Raw genomic sequence first — 19,819 nt, 5'->3', positions numbered from 1 at the left:
TTTCTTCTTTTTTAGACAGAAGAAGATGGAACATATTCCAAAAGCTTTTTCACCATTTGACTCTGGGCAGGCACCTCCAGGAGAAGAGCTACTCCATATACCCAGGATGCACAGACTACAGACTTACAGGGTACACGCTGCTAAGCAGCTCTCTTCCTATCATTTTCTCAATACATTGACAAGCTTTTGAAAAGTGATATGAAGGGACCCRCTTGGATTAGTCCATGAAACAGAACAATAAGATATAAAAGGGYTATTATCATTAAATTTCTTCTTGCAGTCCTACAGATGTATTAAATTGTCTTGTATCTACAGTGCAAAAACATAGCAAATCCTTCTTGTGGTTTCCTTGGTGGGATAAATTCTTCCCAAGTGTTATTCCATCTTCAGCTTAACCTCCTGTCTGAATAAAATTACTTAGAGGACAGAATTCCTTATTGCTGGAATAATAACATTATTAAAATCAATAATCTTTGATGAATATTAGGTCTGAACTATATTAAAGACAGCTATAAAGCACAAGGAAAAAAAATGTATGTATAATTTCCAATAGTAACTGAACTACAGCCTTTCATCTGCAATGAATTTTGGAGCAGTTCCCCTAAATCATTTGCAAGAAGTCAGCTATGACACTGCCAATTTAAAAAAATGCTAGTTTTGAGCTACAAATTGATTTTTTTTATTGTCATAAATTAAAATAATAGCCTACAAGATACTAACTGTACAGAAGCCTACATTTTTTTCAGAATATTTTTTCTCGTTCACAACATCTCAGACCTGCTGTTGTGGCACATGATAGCAATAGCTAATGATAAAAATCAAGAAAGGATATTCAAGAGAAGTAAATAATCTTTCCAAACAAACAATAAATGAGCACTGCAGCCCAAAAGACCCCTTTGGGGATCCCAAAGCTGTGGAACCACAGCTAAGGAAGAAAGCCTTCGGGGATGAYGGGGGGAAAGCAAATGCAAGATTACCCAGGCTGTTCCTATGTGTCCTCTTAAAGACACATTTTGCTTCCTGTTGCACAAAYCTGAACATCTCCAAACTTTATAAACTCCTAAGGGTCACACGGATAGCAGAGCATCCRTGTGAGCAAAATGCAACTTCTGTGCAGTCACCTTCCCTTTCTTCACATCAAAAAAGTAAGGTTGAGCAATTGTACATCTCCAGTTTTGCCAGCATGTGGGATTTCCCCTTAAAAAGACTTGTTTCTCAGTCAAGAACAGATTTGCAAGTGTCCTGCATTGGCAAATTTTGCCTTACAGGAGGCGCTACATTACGGTAGTAATGCAGCTGGCTTGGGAGGCGAATTGAGCACGCACACTTCGACAGCTGACTGCACAGACAGTATTTGCTCACTACCCCAACAGCCGATATCTCTTAGCACTACGCCATGAGGAGCCAACACCATATGAACATGAGACAGAGCATCACCCCTGAATACCCTTCTCCTGTGCTGTGKAAAGTGCCTTGCACCATTAACACACAAAGAGGCTCAAAAAGCACAAAGACGCTGCTGATGTCTACACATGGCCTATTGCTGAAGCTGCTGACACATTTCAGATGTTGAGACTGCGTGCGGCTACCAGCAGGACCTGGAAAGACAGCAGGCAACTGCAGGCTGGCAAAGCAGGGACAGACTGGATGAGAGAGAGAAAACAGCAGGGAACAGAAACAGATAAAGTAAATGGGATTAGGATACGGGATCCTGGGAAAYGAAACTAAGGTTCGCTGGCCACAGAGTTCAGATGAGAAGCCGGACGAGTAGCATTTGGGAGCAACTACAAGGAGAACTGGTCAGAGATGCGAAACTGGGTTTGGGACACGAGAGACCTAGGTTGGAGATAAAGCAGAAGGGATCACGACCGTGAGGAACAGGCTGACGAAGCAACGCACGGCAACCTCAAAAGCTAGAAATGGAAAGAACGGTTCTCYTGTCTCAGAAGTCCCTGAGACACTTGATGGTGAAAATGCCCCATATCCCTTTTGTCCCCGTTTCGGGAACAACCACCCRATACCCCTGTCCGTCACTCCGGTAGCTCAAGTGGCAGATGTCTGGAAAGCAAACTTAAAGTTTCCAATCCAGGCCTCAGTGAGTGAGCGACAGGGTTACGGTAAGGGTGACATAGATATGGCAGAATTAGAGTACAGGGTGTCAGAGTGATAAAACGAAGGCGGCCTGTTCCTATGACCCCACCTCACTAGCTGCAGATATGGCAGTGGGCAGGATACTGYGGGAAACAACTTGGTAAAACTACACCTTTGTTTCTAAATGCAGCCCCTTTCCTCCGTGAGGTGTCATGAAAATAAACCCATTAATGTCCGCGAAACATTCAGAGACAAGTGCCACAGACAAGTCTCTCTCCCTCTCTCTTTCTCCATTTCTATTTTCTAGAGACAAGCCCAAGAGGAAATTGCCAATTCTGTTGTCTCAGTGTGATTCGTATACTGCAGGATAATGCATTAGGCTGCATACTGAAGAAAACAAAATATTAATAGATTGTTCATGAAGTGAATACTCTGTGCGGTGCACCGAATGAAGCTGGTATTCTCTGGCAAAAAACATATCATCATGTAATTAAATATTATCGTAATATCTGTGTACTAGAGGACTCAATCAAGATTGCACAGGCAAACCTTATCTGRCACTTCCAATCTTTTGAGCGCAGGATGCAACCTCAACAATGTTCTTTTAAAGAGTGCTTTTGTATGAATACTTTACACATGCTGTACACAACACTTTCCAAACAAGCTTTTCATTACTAACTACTTGTATTATGCATCAGTGAGCTCAATGACATTGATTTTCTAATAGTATAAATTAACTGGCAAAGATAATTTCATCTATCATCAGTAGGGTTTTATTTCTGGCATCATGTTAAATAGTCCATCTTTCAAAAGATTAAATCAAGAGCCTTTTAAAATTCAAGGCAGAGCTCAAACTGCTGTAAAATATCTTCTTAATTAGAATTAAAGCAGTTTGTGTGTTGTGTCTTTGTATCTAGGTAGTATAATGTTTTGCTTACGTTTCTTTTAGAGCAGTTTAAAAATATCACACATAATAATGCTATGGCAAAAACTGCATAAGATATGGAAGTCTCCTGCAATTTCCTCTACCAGATGCTGCTAGGCAAGTTGCTGCTTGGCAAACCCAAACAGCAACCTCAGACTTYTAGATATCTTTTATCTCCTGTTCCATACAACATAAACTTTTTCTGCCACGGAGGATATGAAAGCGCTGTTTTTTACAGTTACTGTGTACCTGACAAAAGACTGTTCTCTTACAGGCATTGCAGTAAATAGGAGTATAGCACATTAAGGTGACCGTGACTGTGTTGATCTGGAATTATGGACATGACAGAAATTCTTAGGATCCCCCGGGACATCTTCAGGGCAATCCCAGCTAAGCACGTGCAGCTCCTGGGAGTTCCCTAGCTTCCAGTGCTGATCCTCTTCTTTCTCTCAGGCTTCAGCAGGAAAAACATGCTCAACTCTCCTGCTTGCCCACAGCTCCTGCTTTTTTTCTTCCCCTTAGTTTGCCAGGACACAGGGGATCTGATCCAAGACAATCCTAGCATCTAATCCCAACTCTAACCCCTTTGTCATTAGACTCTCAAAACTCATTTGACCTGCATTGCTGAGGAGTCTTAAGCAGCAACCAGGGGACTGGTGCAATTGGACCCAGGCTGAATGAGAAAATCCATACCCGCACAGACACCAGTCTGTAGCATCGATTGCTAAAGTCTTCAGCCACCAGTGGGTTGATATTTCCATGGAGCAATTTCGTGATCTGGCAGAGGGAGAATAAATCCCTTCCTGCCACTTCCTATAGATACTGAGCCATTCCTCATCACCACGCTCCTCCAGCCAGACACTGACACCAAAGGTATCACTGCATGATTACAGGAGGATTCAAAGCCTGATTTTTTTTTTCAGGTCTGGTAATCAATATGCCTTTTCATTTTATATAACATGGCTAATTTTTTTTTTTTTTTTTTTTTCTCCCCTGAGAGAATCTCCACTTCTCAGTGGGGATCATAATTATTAAAAAATATCAAATAGGACTAAACAGTAAGGAGGACACACAATACTCTCTGGGTAATCAGCATAAGAATGGGAAAGGGCACTGGCGGTTCTTCTTACATGATACTGTAGATATTTCTGAAACAAGATAATTTTCGAATACAAGCAACTAAACAATAAATTTCTTTCAACTGTATTAAATTCTTAGTGCCAAATATTTGCTTTCCCCGCCTGTGATGACATCAGTTTTATCACAGTTTCAGCTCTGGACTCCAAAGCTGTGAGTGCTTAAGCATATAAGTAGCATTTGCGTACTCAAGTAAACGGTTCTACAGAGGTATCCAGGACCAGGCTCTACAATAAACCTCACCCCATGCTACGCTTTACACCTCAGGCACCTAATGGCTTGCTCTGATATACGATAACTCTTTATCAAGCTTGTCAGATGTTTTATGTGCACTTACACYAGTGAGATATTACTGCCCAGCTAGGAAAAGCTTTTAAAGGAACATCCATGAAGAGATTCAATTTTGTTCCATCACATGATTATTTTACTTACCCCTGTCTTCTCATCGAAGATTTTGATTCCTCCAAAGGAGACAGTTAGGAAGATTTTTTGTTTATGCTCTCCTTTCGAACGAGCCGCAGCAACAATTCCCTATTGAAACAAAGAACCGTTTAGCTGGTTTCATTACTCCTAGGGTTTTTTTTTTTACTGATAGGTGCCCACAGCAGCAGAGCACAAAGATTTCCTTGAGGAGGATTCAYCACTTTTCCACAAAAGCTTAAGGGATTTCCAAGAAAAGCCCCCTCTTCTGTCTTTCTCCCCTCCACACACACTTTTTTTTTTTTTCTCAAGATACCACATTTCTTGATACGATCCAGAAATCATTTCAAATGTGCTATCCCTGAACTAGCCAATCCTCCGTGAAATTTGTTTTCATGGAAGCTGAAGGTCACTCCTAACACACTTTTTTTCCAGCTGATCCAGCAGATTGGAGAAATCAAGAGGGTACCTTTTAAAATAGATTAATTTTTGGCTGTCATAAAATGGTCATAACTGATTTGTAAATTATCTACCAGTTTTTTTTTGTTTTGTTTTGTTTTTGAAGTGTTGAACCAAAAGATGTGTATCACCCTTTGCTACTTTTTCATCCATCACCACCTATTCTCTTCTGCCCTTTTGTATTTTGCCTATCCAGTAAAGCTCCTCAGGACAGGAATCCTCTCTGTTTGGTAGCRTACAAGGTACTATTTACTGATTTCTCTTCCCCCCACCCCCCCAAATTAGTAATGGGAAAACTACTGGTATGCTGGTGAGAGGAGTGAAAGGAAAAAACAGTTACAAAGACTGCAGAGGGTCTTTTCCCTAGACCCAGCTGGCAGCCCTAAAATGCAGATGTGAAGCTAATAGCCAACAGAGCACTCAAGAAAAACACAACCTATCCTTCCTCCTCAACCACTCCAGCTCTTCCATGTTTCCYAAGGCTACAAAGAGGATGCTTCCTAGATGGCTCTTTTGCTCTTTSGGGGTTGTAAGGAAAGATTCAGCCAGAGAAAGAGGTGTCCAGCATGCTCCAGAAAGTCCATCTTCCTCCTAGTCCTTTCAGACTGCCTGTCTGCTCTCCAAGTCTACAAACTAGTCCAAGTCCCCTTTTTAGATCCTCACACTCTGTTCTCTCGGCCCTAACTCCTCATCCCATAACCCATCACTCCTGCCRTTACAGATGCATGAAATTCCCCTCTCTGCCAGGACACCAGTTCCCTCTTACGTCTGGCTACCTACATCCCACACCGCCGCTCGCTCCTTCTTTCCTGTCCTGACAGGAGGTAACAGTTAAAGGCAAGGCTGTAGTTGATTAGCGCCGCCATATAAAATATTCTGATGTCTTGTTTTTCTTCACAGTAGTTTACCTCCCCTTTTGCATAATAAAATTTTTCAATTTGTGGATGTGTTGTTTGTAATTCGTGGGCAAACTGCAGTTGTGGTGATCATGAGTAATTACTAAGCTCTGAAATGATGTATTAAAATTAAACCGGGATAAGCAACACCAGCCAGGAGTTTGTGTAAAATTGACCAATTTCGATACATAATTAACCAGCGTGTGACTCAGTGTCGTGAAAGGAGAATGAGTAAAAGTTCAAGCTGAAATTCTCTCCCTTTGACTCCATACTATTAACCATTAAAAGCTGCACTGCACCTTGAGCTTCATCATGGAATCCTGGCATAACTTGTCTCCTCGTGCGGCAGAAACCTCGTCTATCCCAATCAGCTTGGCTTTGTATCGGACACCGTCACCTTTAAACCTCTTTATTAAAGTGGCTTCACTGCGATCCTGACCTGCAAAGACAGAAGGAAGATAGTGCAATTTGCATGAAGGCAAAGGAAAATAAATGAGCAAGTGTTCACAGTTAAGTTTCAAATTAGATCCAACTCCTAGCTCAACACCTAAGCTTRTAGGCATTTGAATAAAATTAGACAAAATTTACTAGTTCAATAAAACCTTTTGACCTTATTTCCTCACATGAATTCACAGGGGAATTGTTACAATACAAAATCTTCTGCATGAAATTTGCACAGCAATTAGGTTTACAGAAAAAAGAGATAAGCCTGAATCAGACCTCATGGATCTGAAAACTTCTGATCTGTACGGGTTATTTTAATCCCACTGCACTTGAGTATTCTGCTTTTTGCATACAAAACTCTAATAAAAATATGCTATTTCCTTGCATACCAACTTATCTAACTGCATCAGCAATATTTACACTATTACCATTTGAAAAATGAAAAAGCAAATGATGTTATTTGCCTATGGAATATTACTGCTCTGAAAAAAAACACAATACATACCATCTCCTTGTACTATTCCTTCTGTTTACAGGCATCTACAGAAACAATGTAAGTAGCAATGTCAACTCTCACAGGCTCACCCTGAGAAGCTAATAAATGGCACGAGATGTTCCTTAATAAAAAAGCAATGATTGAGTAAGATAGCAGAGTAYTGATAGGGCCAATGTTCATAAATTATAAAGCTCAGGCTAGACTGAACCATGCAGTGGCAATGACGCTATAGCAGTCCATGAGGGACAGCTTTGCCAGAAAGCCTGCGGAGACACGATCACCTATTGTTTTTCTTTCCCTGCATATCTGCAGAAGAGTTTATACTGTGTCTCAGCTCAAAGAAATACATTAGTTAGGGAATCAGTCTTTCTAAAATTGATTTAGGGTGTGTTCTGCAGCTGTCTTTGGAATTTCTTGCTAAGATCTCAAAAAATAGCAGTGAACCGTAAATATTTGCAAACACATAAGCAAACAAAGAACAACATCCAGAGCACAAGCAAGCAAGCAAAAAGGGGAGATCCTAAAGAATTTGAAGTCTCTGGGCCCCAGAGTCCACTAACTAAAACCCGGCATAACAAAAAATAAGTAAAGCCAGCTCCGCACTAAACAGCTACTAGCATAAAAATGTATATTTCTGTTCACAGGAGAAAATGAGGAAAGTAGCAGCAAGTGGACACATGYCACTTCTTCCCCAAAGATCCCGGGAGCCAAATCCGATGCACAGAAAGCAAGACACTGCCATAAACCACATGATCCGAGAGCTGGGATTCAGATGGAAAAGCAATATGAAAAAAAAAAGCTGGAATGTTGTAGGAGGAGAAAAAGAGAACTAAGAACAACACTAAGTAGTCAGAGAACTGAATAATACAATTTGGATCTAGATCTGAATTGGGGCTTTCCCCAGACCAAGGGGACTCTGAAAATGAGGCTTTGATTTACCAAAAGCCGAAAGGGGCTCGAAGCACAAAGATGCCACCTCTGGCTCAGGAAGCACRTATCCATGCAACAGCTCTGCTTACATAGAAAAATTCAAATGACGACTCAAGTTTTAGCCATTTAAAAGGAAGCAGCAGCTGCTCAGATCRAGCTGAAACTGTATCATTTGACTAAGTGCCTGGCCACACACCTCCATTGCTAAAATCTGTATTATGAGATAATACCTAGGAGTTCCCAGTCACAGCTTTTGCCCTATTCTACCGGGAACTGTAAAAACTGAACAAAAAGCTAGAATCTGCTGTAAAGGAACTGCAGGTAAGAATCTAGTATAAAACACCTATATTTGAGAATTCTGGCCCAAATTTTCTCCAAAATTCATTCCCACTTGAAAAGTTAGATTTAAGCACAGAAAAATACCTTTGACAGGAGCAACAAATAAATAAAATCTGCTGCTGTGCAGCTAGTTTTGGATAAGAAGTACAAAAAGTTTAGGGGAAAAATCTATTTTGCTTTGCATTTTCTATTAGTAGGATCTTTTTCGGGGTCAATCTTTGGGTCAACTTAGCTAGCTGTTACACAAACACACATGCCAAGTCCATGTATCATCTCAGTTCAAAACTATGGGATTTATATTTTTCCTTTATATTTTTATATTTATTTTATATTTTATTTCCTCATGGGAAAAACTGGACAACACATACAAACAACAAAGAGCACTTCCAAATGTAATTYCCTTGGCTCTCCGTCACTCAAGAGTACAGCACACTCCATGCTGTGAACTAATGATGGACTAAATTTAYGATAAAAAAAATAGAGCTATTTCAAGCTTACTGAGGTCTTCAAGTGTGTTTGAGCACAAAAATACTATTTCTTTCAATGGAAATATCAGCTCACAGCAATGTTTGCAATGTCCAGTTCTAAGGCCTTAAAAATCCAGCAGCAGCGAAGCGACACTGATAGCTCAGCAGCCCACCACCCAGCCCRCTCCCTCCCTTAGGTCTCACCTCCACTCTCGCAATAGGAATTAGACAGAGGGTTGAAACTTCATGCTCTTGCATGATATTTAAAAACAAAAACAAAAAAAAGGAGGAAAAAAACCCACAAATTACACACAGATGATAAGTCAGAAACTCTAAGTAATGCTAGTATCATTCCCCAGGGAAATGCCAAGGCAGATGTTGGCACTGTCAGCTAAAAGCAATGAGAAAACATTTTCCGCTTTAAGCCCCTGGAGCAGGACAGGAGGGAGAACATCTGGATACACAACAAAGTACAACTACATCAGTGGACTTTTCCATATGTCTTGTATACTTGCAAAGATGTCCTGTTGATTTGCAGTAAATAAAAACCAATTCAAACAGCTTTCTTGCCAACAATTTTCAACCTCACATCTTCATTACTGCAGAAAGCAGCTGTTAGCTAATAGTAATATTGCTGTGACTCTGAGCACAYAAGTGTTCAAGAGTGCTTCCCGGGTCTGAGTGATGATAACTAACTTGTATTCATTATCTGAACATTTATACTTATTCCAACCTGCGATCTGTTTTTCCAAATGTAACTAAATTTCTGACATTAGTACCCCATTCAAACACAATATGACCGCATTTGCTTACCAACCAGTCCCTTGTCAATTATGAACCAGATTAAGTGAGATAAAGTACTTTGGGGATAAATGACTTGGAAAACTCAACCTGAAAATGAGGTAGGTATTTTAAACCATAGTGGAAACTGCAGGTAACTAGAGTCTACAAACTGCTCAGTAAAAACCTTAGAGCATACGTCCCATGAAAAAGTATATTAAATGCACGCGCACAATCCTATATTACAAATCAGCCACTGGAAACACTTCCATTTCTCAGCTCTCATGTCCTGATCTATGTTTATACCGTGTATCCAAATTCTGGTGCTGTAACCTGCACTGAGGAACTTTCCACCTGCTTGGAAAATTACTGTGCGACACATTCACAGCATGTTAGATCTAGATGGGGGTGATGCTTCATTCACACGCTGGACACTTATAAGACAGACAGTCCAGACTGTCATAAACATCCCACCATTAAAACAAAAATGTTTTTTTAATGACAGTTCTTGAACAAGGTTCTTTCTGTATTTGAAACTGCATAAATAAAAGATGCCTGGATTACAAGGTTGTAAGTCTTTTTAAGCCCCAGAAAAGGGCGAGGGCTAACACTAAGCCGCTAAACCCGAGAGCTGTGCATGTGCCAGAGCAGGAAAGCGCTGCCTCTTTCTTTCAGTGTGACAGAGTTGATCTTGTCTTCCCTGGAGATCCTGTGGCTGTCAGAGGGAGCTCTCATGGCGCTCCTCCGCTCTCCATCAGTCCTTCGTAGCACGTACTCCACCCCTGGCTTTGCAGGAAGAGGATGACCGCCCGGGATGCGGTGCTCTTCCTAGCATTGGAGCTTAGTTTTGTCTGAATAACGAGAAGCTGCACCTTGGAGTTCTCAGTCTTGGCTTGCCTTCCACAAACTACAAACATAACCACAAGGGCAGGAAAGGGCACCTTTACAAATCAGCCGTGAAGATTTAACGGAAAAACCAAAGCTTGCTCGAGGTCTTAAATCATTACTAGACCACAATCTACAGCAAAATTAGAAGCACATGCTTCATGACAACTCTTTCTTTCCACATCATGTATCTGCTCAGATCCCACTTCAGGATTTCTTGACTGGAGAGGACAAGGCAGATACCAAAGCCCTGCAGGGCAGGCAGCTGACACGTATCTCAGCCCTCCAGCGCGCCCTGCGCACGCAGGGATCTGCCAGGGTTCAAATTTTTGTAATAAACTTTTATAAATTTAACGACCAATGGATATTTTCCAACAGTTTGCTCTAAAATACCTTTATAAACCAGTGTTCATAAGCAAACAAATATCGGAAGCATTTGTAACTCAACCCAAACATTTGAAAATCCAAAATTAAACCAGATTACCAACAAAGTTAAAAGAGATTTACCTGATTCTCATGCCCCAGGCTGAGAAAAAATATGAAAGAGAAAAGAACACTAACAGTGCTGCACAAATTCAATTTGGAAAGGTGATCATTTTTAATTAGAAAAGGTGTCACTGTTGACACAGACGAGGAAACGTTTTGTTTGCAGCATATAGATTTGTAATCCTCAGAAGCCCTTAAAATGTAAACGTACGAGTAATTATTTTTTCTAWTTCTATATATGTCACTGTTCATCTTTAAGCCATACATGTTCCAGATGGAGCCACTGCTCCTGCTTAAGCGGGCAAACATGACCTTTGCTACAGAATTAGAACATTGCATTTGGACTTCTACAGCCTTGTAAGAGAACAATAAATCCCCAGAGCTGTGCGATGCGATGCGTTGTGTTCTTCAGTTTGCATCTAAAGTAGAGAGATGATTATCATTGTGATCAGGTTTAAGGTATTTTATTTATCTCAGTACAACTACTGTAGAAGTAATAAACAAGATCTGCTTACTTTTAACATGTTCAATCTTTTTTATGCAAGGCCATTTACCTTAATTAGATTCTCTCAAGCAAATCAGAGAACCAAACCCAAACTCCCAAGTACTCACATTCAATTCCAAGATGTGATGGGTAGCAAGTTCTCAATAAACTGTTATATAGTCCAAATGGAAAATAAGCTATTGCGGACAACCGAGTGCCAAGCGCTTTGCCTGGCAGCAGGAGGCTGGTGCGTCCGGAACCCCCAGCCCAAGCAGCAGCTGCTGTATCACAGAATCACAGAATGGTTGAGGTTGGAAGGGACCTCTGGAGACCATCCAGTCCAACCCCCCTGTTCAAGCAGGGTCACCTAGAGCACGTTGCACAGGATCGCATCCAGGCGGGTTCTGAATATCTCCAGAGAAGGAGACTCCACCACCTCTCKGGGCAACCTGCTCCAGGGCTCTGTCACCCTCACAGTGAAGAAGTTTTTCCTCATGTTCAGTTGGAAGCGTCTGTGTTTCAGTTTGTGCCCGTTGCCTCACGTCCTGTCGCTGGGCACCACTGAAAAGAGTCTGGCCCCATCCTCTTGACACCCTCCCTTCAGATACTTGTACACGTTGATAAGATCCCCTCTCAGCCTTCTCTTCTCCAGGCTGAACAGGCCCAGCTCTCTCAGCCTTTCCTCATAAGAGAGATGCTCCAGTCCCCTMATCATCTTTGTAGCCCTCCGCTGGACTYGCTCCAGTAGYTCCACATCTCTCTCGTACTGGGGAGCCCAGMACTGGACAGCTGTAGGACTGAAGGTGAAGCTGTGTTCACCTATCTGACTCCACCCAACATTCTTCACTTTGCAAACTGAAGCTCACTCAAAGTTTAACTGCAAAACATTGTGTACTTTGCAAAGTGTTTCAGGACACCGTATCTTCACGCTTGGGTCAGAAAGTCAGGGACTGCACTTGATTTCAGCTCTTCGTCTATCGGAGCACCAAGTATTAACATGCTAACACTGTATTAACATGCTAACATTTGGAGCAAACTGTTCATTCACCCAGGGCATTTGTAAGYGAGCATATTTTATAAATAGAAAAAGAAAATAAACCAAATCATCACAGCAATAAACACACTGYGGCTTTTGCTGTATGCTCTTATAATAGACTATGCGTACTTCACAGAATTTATTCTTCACAGCATCCAGTAATCTAAACCAATAGCCCTGGAAACGGCTATATCCTTTATTTAAATGTGTGAAGCCCTCAGGGCATAATCTGAATTTCTTGATTTTATGACTGTAAAATATATAATGATATTATCACCAAAGTCAATAACATGCTCCTGGCAATCAATTCTCTGAAGAAYGACTTACCCCTGTCTTTTTTCATTTTTTTTTAAATAATAAACTGTCAAAGTTTTATCCATCATACATTCAAATTATAAACCTGAAATAAAACCTCCCTATATCTCACAGGGCTAGAAAACAATCACATACACTCTTATAAACAGGCTACATCTTCATGGGGACAATTAGCATTTTTATAGCACCGACACAGTGAAAAATACAAAATATTGCAGTGCAGAATGACCTCTAAGACACCACGCACTGAAGACTAGTGAATTAATTGCTAAGTAATAAGTATTTCCCACTAGCTGTGCATATATATGCTTCTAGCTCCACRCATACGTGCAAAAATATACGAAGTGGAAATGCACGTATGCATATACACGATGCATACCTTCATTTGGTAACAATTAACTGAAGAAAATTCACAGTAATTTTAACCAACTACAGACTTCCCCAGGAAAAAAGTTCATAAGCAGGTGTTTAAAAGAAAATATTCATGCATAATTATACGCATCTTTCAGTATAGCAGCAACTACGCAGCAGCCCATGAAGGACTCACCAACAGCTCAAACAGGTTGTTCTCCCAGCAGCCTGCCCTCGAGGGCACATTTTCTCACTGGCTTTGCAGAACGGCACGTCAGAGAGACAGGGCTCAACACCATGCGCCATACAGCGTTATTGATCTCGCTAGCAAGACTGCTGCAGAACACAATTGTTTAAAAACCTCAGCGTAGCATGTTTATACAGTGTTTTAAAACTAAAGAGCCCAAATCCTCCTACTATCTGTTAATCAATTTGTGAGTTTTTCTGCTAAAGGTAGAAAACTCTGAGCTGCCAGATTGTGTGTTTGCTACTAAAGTCTCTGGGAGCAGGACTGCCAAAACCCACTGTGCTGCATCTAGAAACCCGACACAGAAAAATAAAATCTTTTTGCTTTCTTAACATAACAGGTTTTTAGAAAAGAAAACATTTAACATCTTGCAACATATGTGCACACAGTTTAACTTTCAGCATTATCACTAGAGTTCCCCTCCTCTAACAATATTTCTCAAATGAGTTTCTCATGCAATTAGTTGGGTTTTTTTTCTCCCTCCCCGGGAAGGTTATTTAAGGATTTAACTTTAAGATCTATAATTCATCTCAAGTGACCATAGTACACTCACAGCAAGATCTGGTAGCAACAATAATGACTATTGTCTAAACGAAGATGAACTTTGAATTTCACACGTTATTTTATCTATGAAGGCAGGTTCCTAGCAACTGAAAAAAGTACTGATGTAGTGAAATGTAATCTATTTAGGTGTTCCCTAACCTTAGAAACCTTAGAAAGCATGTTGAAATTCTTAAGGAAATAAACACATTCTTTCTATATAAGGTCTTACACAAAACTCTTGGTTATACTATGAATGCAACTTGAATGCGACTGATGCAAACATTTTTCCTTTCATCTCCCAGCTGGGAAACTCCTAAAGGTCTCCGGTATCTCTACAGCAGTACTTTTAGCTTACCCAGCTACAGTAATTTTTTGTAGAGTCAACAAGCAAACCCTACTGGGATCTACTGTATTAATGAAGTGATATTTCCAAGGTACAAGCATAGGCATTAGAGTATATTCTAAGGAGCTGCCCTTGCCCAAGGGTGTCAAGAGAAAGCACACGTGAGGCCTCCTGACTTGAGGAACTAGAAGAAAACCCTCACACTCTGCTGGTACTTAGTTCCTGTTGGTGCTTTTCCTCAGAAAAAGTAAAATGCCCAATTTTGACACAAATAAAAACAGTTGTCTTGACTGGAAAGACAGAAAAGTATTTTTACCTAAAATGATAAACCATTTAAAGAGGGGAAGCAGAAACCACTCTGGAGGCTCAGTGAACTTGTATTACGGTTAAATGTAAAAACATTACCCACAATTTTAAAAACAAGTAAGGCTTCCCAGGAAAACTCAATCATCATTCAGACTATCATCTCAGCAGTGTTTCCCAACTGTTTATCAATGCTATTCACTGTAACCTCCAACTGACAGATTTTACGGTTTCTGGAGTTATTGGCCTGAGAATTACTGTACTCAAAGATACCTAGACATCTCCACCCTTAGAACCAAATTCATTATAAACATAAGTTGTTACCATACTTATTTACTGTCTTTCATCAGAACGTTATGAGCAGAGATGTCATTCACAAGGTAATAGCAATTGTGTACCCCAACTTTTTATCTTCGCATTTTGTACCCTACATGTGCTAGTACAAATAAAATGTGCGTTTTACTGTCTCCAAAGCAAAATGCTTGCATGGACTTGCAACCGATTAAATTTTTTCCTTGATGGCGCAAAGAAGTATGTGTGACTATGACAAGAGGACAAGTCAATTATTTACAGAAAAGGCCCCAGCATGAAACAATGTTTGATTAAACTCTTGGACAAATCTCGGTGATAGAGCGCCGAGGGTAAGTGCATCGGAGATGACAGCGATTGAGCACGCACGTTCCCTGGGCAGGTGACAAAGCACATGCTTTAGTTTTAGCCAGAAGGCTCACAGATCAATTTTATTTTCTTAGATAGACTTTGAGATGACAGTATACGGTCACATCCTCAGACAGAAATGACCAGAAGCTGGATGTAATTAAACTTCCTTCCGGCCTCTGTACCATGCAAGTCTTCATAAATCTTTGAGAGACATTCTGTAAGGCGCCTTTTACAGGCAGCAAGCAGGAAAAGCTGAAATCCCCAATTCTACACGGATTTAAACTGAAACAAGGCACCGCACTGAGACTTCATTTGGGGACACTAGCCTTGTTCAGCAAGCCCTAGGGACCTACCGACAGTGAAATGGGGAAAACTCGGTGGTCCATTTTCTGCTGTAAGATTAAGAGATTAAGAGCAGAAATAACGTTTTCTGCACAACTAGAAGGGAAGGAAGAGGACACAAATCTGTAGATTCTCCTCTTTAAAAGATAGAAGACAGTTCAGCAAACTTTGTTTCTGAGTGTTTCAAAGCTGGGATAAATCAAGCAGACATCAAAATGTCACATAAATACACCACTTGGGAAAACAGAGCCCTCAGACAGTTCATTTCTTATCCGCTTGCGTGGATGTCAGTATCAAATTAGGTGTTTTGGGGACCAGATCACTAATAAAAGGTGATTGAAAACTTTAGCCCCAGCTCTGTATTTTTGCGATTGATTTTACAGCAATCCTGAATTGGTGTTAAAGTGTGCACAGACAGAATTTGGAAGATGCCTGGTAAAAGCCCTGACACGCTGGAAACAGAGGGGCACATTACGGCTGCCCGAATCTGCCCGCGCGGCCCGCAAGGGGCAGCCCCGTTGCTTCTCTGATGGGGAGAAGCCTTTGGGCCCCGTAACGCTAGCCAGAGATCAGCTACTGCCRAAGCCCTACGCAGAGGTCTTGCACAGCAGCAAGGAGAGGCAGGGCAAATGTTGCTGCTAAATTACCCGAGAGAGCATCAGTTCCCAACCAAACCTGAAGCGGCTGGAGAAGACGAAAGTGAATTAGAAGTGCCCTTCCTTCCCAGCTCTGCTGTAGCACTGAAAGCCAGCTTGAAACTGCTGAAAAACTGGCAGAAAAAAACCCAATCATTTAAAGATGGGCATCTGAGCATGTTGGTACATGAACAAGCAAGGAAATTTGCAGAGTTGCTGAATTTCCCTGACTCTGCTTAGTCCTATGAGAACTAAAGGTGCTCAGAACTTACAAAAAAATCAAGCTGCTTTTATCTATTGACCTATATCTTGCTTTAGGAATGTAATTTTCGAAAACTATTTTAATCAAACTAAACCAGGACACAGACATACATGCACTTACACACAGCGCCCCAAAGTCAGAGTTCAAAATTTACACTTGAAAGCACTCAAATGTATTCCATTGATGAGTCTATCAAATAATTTAGATTATTTTACATATAAAGAAAGAAAAAGGGAGGGCGGGGGGAACAATGGGCTCACTTCATACAAATGCCAAATTCTTGTGCTCCCTTAAGAGAAATGCTAATTCCCCCGGSTCATAACAAGACCAAGTTAAGACAGGGTTATGCTCTGATTGGCATTCACAACTTTCTCACACGTTCAACGTGAGAAAAAAATCTTTCTGTTCAAGATAACTAATTACATACACCAAAGTCACCAAAGAAAAGAGCAATAGCCCAAACAGCTACAATGGGAGGACAGTGCCATTCGTTGATTTATACTTTTCCCTCTTTTGTCAACAGCGGCACCAGTGCTGTGCACAGACACAGCAAAAGGGACGGTGCAGCAAGTTGGAGGAAAATGCCGCCGGGTGCCAGGGCCATGGCACGGCTGCAACTTTTCTCCTTGAACCTTTTGTCAACGTAGAACGCGGAAGGGAATTACGAGCCCACCTTACAAAAGCCGTTCTCGCGCAGAAATAGAAGAATGAAAATGACATGTTAAAACCACAAAGTAAAGAGATCTGTAGAAATTATCCTACGATCACTTTAACTCAGTAAGGAAAGCAGCTGCTATTTATTTTCCATAGGCAAACGGAAATACCAGCATTCACCACATGGCAGTCAACACAAAACCAAAGTGCTATTTCCCTGTCGAAATTGTTCACGTTTTGCAACCCAATGTTTCAGGAAGAAAATTATTTTCATTTTGGCCTCCCACTGCCTTGCCAGCATCAGAGAATGTTTCTCCCTGTTGGAAAAACAATGGGAGGCCAAGAGGAAAGCAGTTTTTTTCCTGCGACTTTGGGCTAAAAAAAAAAAAGCCGACAATTTCAAAATTACAGCAGTGGCAAAGTGCTTCTTTCAATCTGTTCCTTTCATTTTTGCCTCCTGCTGCCGTTCCTATTGTCAAAGCAGCAGCAGGAGGCAAAAATGAAGAGACTACTGCTGGCAATCGCCCCTGGGCGAGACGTTAATAAGCAGCCAAACACCCCTGTGCCATAAAGAATTCCAGAGGTACGAGACTGGGGTTTGTGCATCTCACACACGTCGTGCCACAGAGAATCAGCAAACCAAAATAACTACTCTATTTTTGGAACTACATCACTCGGGCACCCACCAGCCAAAGCGTTTGCAGGGGGCTACGCGRGAAATTAAAAGATGAACAAAATGATGTTAGAAAAATAATAAAACGCAACAAAAATAAACCACCAGACAGGTCTACTTCAAGTAGAGGGATCAGAAGGAAAGGAAATGACTTCACTGAGAAATGTTTGAGTAATTTTTCAAGGTATTGGGTAAACAGGTCTAGTTATAAGGGCACAAAGGACCCAACTCGTCTGCCAAGCTAACGTATAACATTTGAATCCTTTGGAGTCTGTTGGCACGTGAGTGCAAACGGCAAAAGACCAAAGCCAACTGCTACGTGCTATCAAAATTTTTACACAGGTATACATTTTAACAAACTTGCAAAGCCACCTGAAGACCAGTTCAGTACTTCAGGCTTATTCAACTAAAGGATGCTAGGAAGGTATAGAAAACAAACTGCTAACAAACTTCTTTCAAAACTGCCTGCAAGTGAGAGAAAACCTTTTGAAAAGGGTAACTATAACAAATCCAGCCCCCAAAAATCATTCCCATCTCTTGTGCTTTGGTGAAGTTTCCAAAGAACCCAAGCAGCCCAAGCGCGAATCAGTATCCTCCAAACATGAATAATCTAAAAGTATCACCCTTACTGCCTCGAAGATGACCCTACCAGTAAAGCTTAGCAAGAAGGAGGAGCCACCAGCCTTCCCACAGCATCATGTCTCACATTTTCCTGYAGTTCAGAGAAAGGATTAGGAGCAGCTAGAAAACAGAAGACATCAGCTTGAGTTCAAAACCACAAACATGACTGTATACGCATTTTTACTACCGTTTATATAATAAAAGTTCATTAAAGGAAAACAAAGTCAGCTTCCTTTGAAGAGTTYRGGGGGAAAAAAAAAGTGGGAACAAAGTTCACTTCATCTCAAAAGTTCTTTGAAAAACAGAGAAACCAACTGGGAAGTGAATAAAGGAGCTAATGAAGTTGGATACATCATTCTTCRTTCCATGAATTAAAGAGAGAAGGTTCTTCTTCACTGAAATCAGGACAAGATGAAGTTACTTTTCATCCATTAAAAAGCAAAAATGACAATTATGTCACAAATAAAAACATTGCTATTTCTTGTGCTGAAGTTGAATGACAAAAGTTTATGAAGCCTGAAAATTATACTCTGTGCAATATTCACGTAAATCACCTGGGTTTCTTAAAATAATAAAAGGAAGATGATTTCCAAAAAATTCCATATGGAATCCAAAGGAGGAGAAGACTCTCTTATTCTTAGGTCACATATCTTTACCTCTATTGACTCACCTGCATAAAATCCTGGACATATTACTTTAAGGACATGCAGATAAAAATCAATCTGCTGGAATCAACACAGGCATAAACAGCCGCAGGGGAAAAAACAGAATCTATTTATAGCATTAAAACATTACCAGACTGACTCTCAAACCATTACCACTCCTCAAGCAGTTTTACTTATCCTCTGAAGAGTATAAGACCAGTCTACTTGGTGTGATATTGTAGTTATTTGGTAGCCRGTACCATTGAACTTTTCTTGCTATTTCTGCCAATAACAGCATTTCACAAGACCACACTGAAAACGCTGATCGAACGAYGCACAATTTCTCTTTTGGATTTCTCTCTGGAGCCATATACATAGGYAGCTTGTATCCCAATGCCTTCACCCTAACTTGCCTATAACTTACTCATTTACAAACAAAATTGACCCTGTCTAATCTCTGAAAAAAACTCAAACAGTCTAATAATTTAATGTCTGTATGCAGCTTAGTRCATTATAAGACAGGGCATTGCTATGCCAGGTTAGTGTGCTATTAGCTAGGGGATTCTCGAGCATCTGTCATGCAAAGTAGGTCAATTTCTAGCCATATAATTCTGATTATGTCAAAATATTTATTCATGAGTTTCCTAATTCARCATACTTCAAATAAGCCATATTTATGTAACAAAAATTACACCTAAATTACRGTTGCTAACAACCGGGTTATCTCGGCTTCAAACACACTGGCGATCCAGAGAGATGGATAATGTCTCTCCCTTACAGTGTACTATGTATTGGTAGAATTGTTTTTATTTCCTCTTTGCAATTATTTTTAGGCAGGTTTCCCAYGGAAACAAGGGTTATACAAACATACGCTACCTGTGTGCATGGGAGGAACATGGGAATCAGCGGAAGCCTCCTGCCCTCCCTTCTCGGGTCCCTTCTTCCCTGCAT

General features: G+C 40.8%; 1 protein-coding gene across 5 annotated transcripts in view; it reads right to left on the bottom strand.

The window, feature by feature from the left end:
• The window catches only part of DAB1 (DAB1, reelin adaptor protein), a 122,973-nt gene that overhangs the window by 58,359 nt on the left and 44,795 nt on the right, over window positions 1–19,819 (bottom strand). For all 5 annotated transcript variants that reach the window (XM_026069024.1, XM_026069025.1, XM_026069026.1 and 2 more), the window contains exons 2-3: window positions 6,228–6,367; window positions 4,586–4,684 (exon numbers count right to left, since the gene is read on the bottom strand). In XM_026069024.1, the coding sequence (XP_025924809.1) occupies window positions 4,586–4,684; window positions 6,228–6,367 (239 nt within the window). The remainder of the gene's footprint in view (window positions 1–4,585; window positions 4,685–6,227; window positions 6,368–19,819) is intronic.

Source organism: Apteryx rowi, unplaced genomic scaffold, assembly GCF_003343035.1.
Source record: "Apteryx rowi isolate R43461 unplaced genomic scaffold, aptRow1 scaffold_284, whole genome shotgun sequence".
Taxonomy (NCBI): Eukaryota; Metazoa; Chordata; class Aves; order Apterygiformes; family Apterygidae; genus Apteryx; species Apteryx rowi.
Note: the sequence above shows the minus strand (reverse complement) of the source record. Positions and strands in the feature narration are given on the sequence as shown.